Source organism: Colius striatus, chromosome 4, assembly GCF_028858725.1.
Source record: "Colius striatus isolate bColStr4 chromosome 4, bColStr4.1.hap1, whole genome shotgun sequence".
Classification (NCBI taxonomy): Eukaryota; Metazoa; Chordata; class Aves; order Coliiformes; family Coliidae; genus Colius; species Colius striatus.
Genome location: NC_084762.1, coordinates 73,010,859 through 73,019,999, shown reverse-complemented (window position 1 = coordinate 73,019,999; position 9,141 = coordinate 73,010,859). Strand labels below are relative to the sequence as shown.

The window sequence follows — 9,141 nt, the reverse complement described above, 5'->3', positions numbered from 1 at the left end:
ATGTGAGTTGGAGGAAAAGTTACAACTGTCTTTCATCTTCAGTTTGTACAACACAGGGCAGAAATCGGAGATGAAATTCTAGCTGCAATAAAACAAACAGATGAAGTTAGCACAAAAAAATTCCTCTCAACATCTTTACTCCTTTGCTTTTTGGTTTGTTTTTTTTTTTTTTAGAAATAGCTGGAAAACACCACTTAAAGTGTTATGATAACTACATAAATGCCTTTGCAGCAACACAAAAATGAAATCGGCAAACTCACTTCCTGAGTCAATGGGATTGGTTCGCTTTTTCTCTTCCAAAAATGATGCTTTAGCTGTGTGACTAATCTTGACCACCTTTGTCAAAGCTGCAGAACTGCTATTCTGCAATTTCCATGGTAAAAATCAGCTGCCAGAGAAGGAATTGGTGCCCTTAGGGAGAGGAAGAATGTATTGTGCCCAGGCCACACTAGTACACACTGTAGACTCCACAAGAAAGGAAGCTACAGGAAATCAGGCACCATAAATTCAGAGGCACACAGCATCAGCTGTTCCTTCTGTAACATCCTGTATTTAAACTGTATTATTTTTGCTTCCCATGATCTAATCAGGTGATAGCTGGTAGAGTAATGCAGCCAGCTAAGGGTGCTCTTCATCTCTGTAGGCACTAGGACATTGACAATCAAAAGAAACTGTAAAAACACCTTGTCTCTGTGTCCCCCCTGGTAATCACTGACATGGCAGGACTCTCATGAAGAAGTGCTAAAGAAGGGCTGTAAGCTCCTGAGTGGTATGAAGAAGTTTAATACATCCACTTCCAACCCCAATAACAGGTTTTATAACAACAACAATTGTAAAACTAGGAAAAAACCAAAACCCTAGCCTGAGTTTTTACACTTGGAAGCCAGGCAGTAAATTAGAGAATAAATAGACCTGCTTTCATTTTCCTCCCATGTAGGAACTATCAGTCCTCATCAGAGGAACTTTGCTGCTCCCCAGTGTACTGTGGGGCTTGTGCCACCAGCTGCTTCTCAGAAGGTGATCTCTAATCGATTTTACAGTCCAGACAGGTTGTAGTCTTCCATCTTGGTGGGATCACTTTTAAGAGCAGCACTGTATTAAAGAAATACAGTTTTCATTTGGTGGTGTGTGGTGAAACGGCACCAGGATGAAAAATTAATTAGAAGAAATGGATCCTGGCAGGCTTAATGCTAAATATTTGCTGCTCGAAGCTTTTTACCACAAGAGGTCAGAGCTTATTCTACCTGTATCACAACTGTCTTAGTTTCAAGGCTTAAATCTACCGCAGCATGGGCTCTAAGTTAAGGTGCAAATTTGGTTTATTGGTATTCTTAAATCCATGTCATGATGCCTTTTCATTTTTACAAGACTAGTAGTTTTCCACAGGAAACCAAGCAGTGCTGAAGCAGGTGAGGGAATATCTGTATGTACATCCCCAGCTTCTCCTGAAGAAAATGACTGGGATATGTAATCCTCTCTGGTTGGTAGGAGGCAGTATTGGCAGTTGCTATCCTGGCAATACTGTCAGTCAGTGCACAAGTGTGCCCCACCCATGTGATATCTCTATGTCATTTTAGAAGTTAAAAAAAAAAGCAGATACATGTATTTTTCATCATTGCTCTTCTCTGCTGTTAGCTTCCACTGGGATGCTTTTACAGCTGCTTTCCTCCAAGGCCTCTGATGTAAACTTCTCTATCTGCTTTCAGCTATGTCCTGAGCAGTGGTTGGATCTTGAATCACAGGACATGGAAATCTTCTTCCCGTAAAAAAGGAATATGTCAGCCTGGAGTGTGCCAGACTGGTAGCAGAATGGAAGGAGACAGAAATTCTCTCTTCTGCATATGTATAGATCTGTTCTTCTCCCCTCCTTTTTTTCTCCCTCCTTTTAAGGGAGGCTACAGATGTTAAACGCCTCTGAAAGTAAAATTGCCAACCTCAGTAGGGATTTGGAACTGATCCATGGCCCCATTTTCACTTTTCCCATTATTTTGCTGGAGACCTTTTAACAGCACATTTGGTTTGTGTTCATCCTGTTCTCCAGCCTGTGGTAAGACAGAGGTGCTCCAGGGCTAAAGAGTGAACACACTTGGCACGGGTGCTGTGTATGTGCACAGACAGGCTCAGGGGTCAAATATGAGTGGCTGAAACAGTACACATCAAATGTACAGATGTTTTATTGACACTAAGAATAAAAGATAGTCCTGCACAAAGGACATATTCTATTAATCAGCTTTAAAATTAATTTTCTGGGAAACATTTTAATGTACAGCAAAAATTATGGGATAATACCATTGTGCTTTTTGTCTCATTGTCAAAGTTAAAGCAAATATATTTTTAGTGCAATGCTGCATATGGTCTGTGCATGCATTGCCTTGATAGCTGCACCTGAACACCTCTTATCTGAGTAAAACCAGATCGGACACTATCAGAACGACCAAATTATTGTAAGAAATAGAATTTCAAATGGGTTTTAGTTCACCTGCTTCTTCCTAAACAAAACAAAAATCCTTATTGTTGGGTATGTACCAAGGCTGAATAATTCTCTCTAGGATGTCTTCATGCAGGACTGACTGGAAGTTTTCAGCCAGCACAATATAGATCTGCCTTATGATGGCAATGGATTTAACTTATCTTCTATTCAAAGTCTCAATTCTTTGGGCTTTGGTATTTTTAAATACATTTGCAGTAGGTTTTTTTCATGCACAAGAGTGGAGCTTTTTCTCATATTTTCTAGAGTCAGAAAAGCTTTAGGGTGAGAAGGAAAAAAAAAATCGTCTCAAAATCTAATTGTGAAAAACTTTTAATGGTTTCAGATTGTATCTGCTTGGGAAAATTATCTTACAAACTGATCTTCACCTTCAAGTACAGCAAGTACGGACACTTAGGAGTTGAAATTGTGTTATCCAGGAGGCACTACTTTAAAGTTCATAAACTTTGGAAAGTTTTAAATTGGAGAGGTTAACTGGAATGTTAAAACTAAGTAGAAAGATGAAAGATTTTCAGTGGGCAATTTCAACTTCACAAGCAGTCCAGTCCAATTTATTTGAACTCCTGTGACTCAACAGAGGATATTAATGAATTGACACCAAAGGTGATCTTTCATAAGTGACAGACCCACATAATTAAGTCTTTTAAACTCTAAGGATTGTCATACTGGGTAAGACCTGAGCTCTAGGTACCTCAATATCTTGGATGCTGGTCAGCTGCTTCATACCAGCTGCTTCATGGTAGAAGAGCCCCAGCAGTTCTTATCCTGATGTCTATCAGTTTGTCCCCCTCTTGGTTAATATAGTTTACCGTCTCTGTTGGGGTTTGGAACTTTAGTCATGGTTATGTTGATTTTCTTGATAGCTGCACATGATGGTATGAGTGGTCCAGTGCTCTCAGAGGCAGGAGATCTGACCTGCTGTTGTCATTTGGCCTATATATGTTGGATGCAAAGCTGGCTTCCATGGAAGGTGGGTGGTTTGGGTGGTTGGGGTGGTCAGGGGAGCAAGATTCCTTCTGTGAGAAGCAGAGAGCCCAGCCAGCCTGTCACACATATCTAGTGGCTGTCTTTGCTTCTGAGTGCAATGCTGAGCGCTGATAAGGAAACAGCATGAATGGATATTGCCTGTGGAAGCTGGCTCTGGAGAAAGATGTGGGACTGGAAGTTGGGCTCTGTAAGAAGAGACTCCTCAGGAAACGTTGGAGCTGACCAGGAAGAGAAACAGATGTGCAAGAGATACTCCCCAAAGAGGTAAGATCTGAACCAACACAAGAACTGTGGAGAGCTGTGGAAAAAGGGATTTCAGACACTCTAGACCAAAGGACTTACACTGAAATTCAGAAGTATGCGTAAGTCTCAATTCCCCTTAATAACTCCTAGAGGGGATGGGGGTGATTACTAAAGCTTTGAGAGCAGATTTTGGAGCCCCCTCATGAGAGGGAAGACTATTAAAGACTCATCTGGAGAATTATAGGTAGAAACAAGCTTTCTGATGAGGAAAAACAGTAGCATGGTAGAAAACTAAGACAAGCTCAAGCAGCTTCTCCTGACTGTCTGCAAAAGGATGCTGACATGTGGACACTGACCATGGGCAGCACTGAACCATCTCTTTCTTCTGTTCTAGTGCACTCTTGACTTTGGCATCTGCATGGGTCATGGTGGGATTTTGTCCTTTTCCTGTCACCAACTGCTTCCTGGACTATGGGTCTGCACTGGCAGGGAGCTTGATCATGTTTATTTCTGCACTGGTACTCCTTGATACCTGAGCACATGAGATCTGAATGCCTGGTTCTTTCTAATACTGCACATAGAAGCCTCAGCTTCTTCCATCTGCCCTAGAGAGAAGGGGAACTACAGCACCGCTTATTTCTGTGGTTGGAAGTCTTTATTTCCATGGCTGTGGCTATGGAAAAAGAACCTGCCTGGCTATTGGCTTCTTAGTTGTCACAAAGGTCATGATTTTGAAAACAACTGATTTGTAGTAGTTACATCTTCTTTTTTTTCCCCCCGTTTGTTAGTTGCTGCTGCACTATAACCCATATCACAGCAAGCAAAATTAAGTACAAATGGTATCTATTATTGCCTTGCTGTTTTTCAGACTATGTTCAGGAACAATGACAAAACAAGTACCAAAGAAGTCAGCACTTCTGTTGTCAGCATGAGCTACCTTTACAGCTCTGCACGTGGCACTGAGTGTCTCACAGCTGAGATTTGTGGCCCTGGGTGATCCTGGCACCAACAGCTTGCCTTGCATAACTGCTGTTATTTAGTTGTTAATGCTCTCATTGGGTTTGATGTTTCTGAGGCACAGAGAAGCTTATTTCTCACATTCTTAAGTCCTGAATATAAGGACAAACCTCTTCCCCCATGAGGACAGTCAGGCATTGGAACAGGTTTCTCAAAGGCTTCAGTCTCTGTCCTTGTTGGTTTTTAAGATCTGACTGGATAAAATACTAAGCAATGTAATACTGCCTGAGACTGTCTGTGCTTTGGATAGACAGGTGGACTAGAGACCTCTTGAGATCATCCTAACCAGAATTATCCTATGATCCTACAAAGTTGACACATCCACTTGCAACAAAATATTCACAGAATATTCTGTTCTAATACAGTGCGTGGAATCCACCCAGTGTTTTCCCTAAATCTCAGCTAGGAATAAGGAATCCAGGCTACATTTAATTTCAAGACTTTTTTCCTGTGATATCTTTATTCACCCTGATTCACCTGGAGTATTGTTCTCATTTAGGGTCCTATGGTTGCTCTGACCATTCTCAGTTTCTTCTACCTTTAGATTTTGTCTTTTCTCACTGAGATCTTTGAGGACTCAAAAGCAATAGCAGCCTTTCCCCAGCCACTAGTTGCTTCTCTACAATGGGGAGGACATCACTGCTCAGCTGATACTCCTTGGACAGATAGATGCACTTTTTCCTCCAGCGCTGGAAAAGGCAGACAGAAAGGACCAGATGTCATCCTCATGGTTCAGACATTCTTACTTTCCCCTCACAGCTCACATCTGCATCATCTTGAGCCTTTGGGCTCAAGAGGGAGCAAACTAGTTAATGTTAGTCTGTGCCCGAGGGCAAGAGTTATTCCTAAGAGAGCAAGAAAAGAGTCCTTTCCCAGATCTGAAGGACCTCATCCCTTGTGCTCTTCAGATTGTGTTTGTAATGGCAGTTCTTGTCTCAGTAAGCCTTGGAACTCAACAAGAACTGAAAACACCCTCCATATTAGGAAGCAGTTTGCTAGGAACAAGTGACTTAGAAAATGTTCTAGTCCAGTGCCCATGACAATGGTTTCAGATCACTGGTACCTAGAGAACAAAAAAGCCTCCAGTTTTGAATGTGAGGTGAAGTTTCTGTTTGATACAGAATGAAATTCACATATTTTGCTTTAGAGAAGTTGCAAGCTTGAGACCACCTCAGATATATCTATATGCTCTATATGTCCCTTGTCTCCAGTGCATACCATCCTATTCTTTTTTTAGCAAAGGCATTAGGAAATTTAAATGACAGACCACATATCTGATCTTTACAGGACAGGGCCAGCTCGTGCAGTTCAGCTGTCCACATCTCCAAAGCTCTCAGTTTTATCTTTAGTGATAAAGCCTCGGTGTCCAGCAATGGACAACAAAGCTGCTGAAGAGTCTGGAGCACAAGTCTCATGAGGAGCTGGGGTTGTTTATTCTGGAAAAGAGGAGACTGAGGAGAGACATCATCACTCTCTACAACTACCTGAAAGGAGGTAGCAAGGTGGGGATTGGTCTCTTCTCTCAAGTAACAAGTGATAGGACAAGAGGAAATGGCCTCAAGTTGTGTCAGGGGAGGCTTAGACTGGGTACCAGGAAGAACTTTTTAACTGAGAGGGTTGTTAGAGATTGGAAGATGCTGCCCAGGGAGCTGGTGTAATTCCCGTCCCTGGAGATACTTAAAAGACACACAGATGAGGTGCTGAGGGAATGGTTTAGTTTAGTGATGGGCTTGGCAGTGTGAGGTTAGTGGTTGGACTTGATGACCTTAAAGGTCTTTTCCAACTAAAATGATTCTATGATTCTATGAAATTTTAAAAATAGAAATTGATGCCTGATTTAATCGGGCCTCTTTATTTACTCTGGGATAGAGGATCGTTCACAGGGGTTTTTTCAAAGGTGTCTCAGCGCAAGGGTTTTCTTGATCCTTAGCTCTTCTTCCTCTCGCATCTGAAGTGTTTTCCCCCTTTTCCCCCTGCTCTCCTGGGAGGTGAGATGAGTGCCTTACGTGGCACCACAGGCAGGGAGCAGTGCTGCCTGCTACAAACCACCGCTGTCCCTTACATTGCCTCCATCTCTGCCTTTCAGAAAGTTGAAGAGCTTGTTCAGTTTTTGAACAAAAATATCTCCTGTGATGCCCTATTATCATACCCAGCTGTAACGTGCTGCTTTTGATTTGTGCTTGGCTGGTTTGCTAGTAAACTTCATCTACATGCATATGTACTGCACTGGCGTGCCAAGTGACAAGCAGAGATATGTCTATCCAGCTACGTGTTGGGCAAAACCAAACTGATCCTTTTATCACCAAATGAGACGTCATTATAGCCACCTTCTGGCCTCTCCCTCAGCAGATCAGGCTATGAAAATCAGGCAGGTCTCCAGCCTGTCCTATGACAGTGAAAAACCCAGTCAAAGTCAGCGCTACAGTGGCCTTAACCTTCCTTAAATTGGTGGTACCACTTGCATTGCTGACAGTGCAGTGAGTCAGCACGGATACGGTGAGCTGGTCTGTGGTTATCCACGGCTCAGCACCAATCCTGGCTGCCGTGACATCACTGCTGGGGGTGTAGTCACACCTTGCCTGACCTGTGTGCTTTCTTAGTGGAGGTTATCCTTGCACCTCCCTCAAGTGCGCAACGGAGGGAGAGTGCTGACAAGCTCAGTCTTGGAGTGCAGAGATTCGGGATTGGTGCCAGCAGCTCGTGTCAGCTTTGAGCCCCCACTTTCCTGTGTTGTGGGGCTGTGACAGTGCAGACAGGCACTTCCCAGTAGATGCTCACAGACACCAAGAATAGACACTCCATTATTGTAGCACATTAGCTGACGGTAATGATGGGGCTCTGCTTACTAGTTGGGTTACATACTGGCAATCTGGCCACTTTACATACTTTATTTATCAGGTATTAATTGCAACTTCCACTTATCACCCCCAGCCTAAATTGCCGCATTGTCTATTGCAGCAATCAGACATTTACTTACTTTTGCTTTTGTTATTAGCATCAGAAAACTCAATTACAGGCAAGCAGGCATGCATGCACAAACACATAGTAGTAGGTTTGTGCTGATGTTTTTAAAGATACACATCTGCTGATACTAAAAATAGGTCCTTGTCAGCAGCTTGGTAATTTTAGGCTCAATGAGAATTCATCCCCATGGTAACTGTACAGTTGTTGAATCATTTATTATTTGAGCTTCAAAATCACAACAGTGCCAGCAATTTTCATCCTCTGAACATTTTTAAGGACCTTTTGCAGTGTTGCAGTACTCCTTGCTCAACACCATCAATATTTATCAAGCACATAGTGCTAGCCCTTGAACTGAGTACCTGCCTCTCCTCTCCTCGTCCATATCAGGACTGGGAGACTTGATAGCAGGACGGCAGTTTAAATAGGTTTCACTGCTGTGATAACAGTATGGCTGTTTGACTGAGGGTGGTACATACCAAGCCCTGCAAACTCCTGATTGGCAAAATGAAACCTTAAAGTGTGGACCTCGGACATGGCTTTTGTCTTGAGAGGCAGAAAACCAAGATATCTCAGATCCCTCTATTGCAAGAGGTTTTGCAGATAAGGGCCTGGTAGTTTTTAACCACATAGATAGATAGATGGGTTGACAGTGAGGGGACACCCTGCCTGGCTTTGTGGAGATAAAAGCTGTTTGTACTTTCCCTCATTTACAGATAATACTCAGTAGCCATCTTGTGCTAAAACCAAAAGAAGTCAGCATAAGGTAAAACTCGGGCTTCCTGAACTCAGGGTTTGTTCTCTTGGAGCCTCCAGAAAACGAAACAGCGGAAACTCTGCAGGACAGAGGGGCTGTGACCACCATCAGACTTGAAACAACAGGAATAATTCAGCAGCAGAAACACTTCCACAGCACACAAATTGCATTGAAATTGGATGCCTGAGACTGATTCCGGGATGGATTAAATCACAGGCATCAACTCCCTCACCAGCTGCCCGCATGATTTTTGTTGCACCATTGCTGGCCATTAGATTTACTGGAGTGTGCAATACAGAGGGCTGTTACATTTTGGGTAGAAAAGGTTCAGTCCCATTTAATCTGACAAACTAGAATCTGAAAGACTGACCCAGAAACACAGACGCTACTCCCAGGTGCCAGCAGTTGTAAAGTGATATGCTTACCAGAGCTGATTCCTCCCAGGTTAAACACTATAGCTGTTATATACCATCATGACTGATGCCGTATTTTTAGCTCAAATGCACTTTCATTGTTTGAGCTTTTAAGAAGCTCTTGGACCAGGTAATCTGCAAAGCGCTTTTAAATTGCCTTTCGTCTTATTAGTTCAGTTGAGTTGAACACAGTGAAATAATGATGTGCAAGTGCCTCCCTCGTCCAGCCACCGTGCAGCTGCCTGCCACTTTAAGCAGCTTTCTGTAAATCTGTC

General features: G+C 42.8%; 1 protein-coding gene across 2 annotated transcripts in view; it reads right to left on the bottom strand.

Annotated features, from left to right (window-relative positions):
• Positions 1 to 9,141, bottom strand: part of ESRP1 (epithelial splicing regulatory protein 1) — a 51,216-nt gene continuing 42,075 nt past the window's right edge. The window contains exon 15 of one of the 2 annotated variants that reach the window (XM_061995292.1): positions 1 to 82. Coding sequence is in view for 1 of the 2 variants with exons in the window: in XM_061995293.1 (XP_061851277.1) it covers positions 79 to 82 (4 nt within the window). In the remaining variant the exon portion in view is untranslated. The remainder of the gene's footprint in view (positions 83 to 9,141) is intronic. The other variant, XM_061995293.1, reaches the window with a different exon arrangement.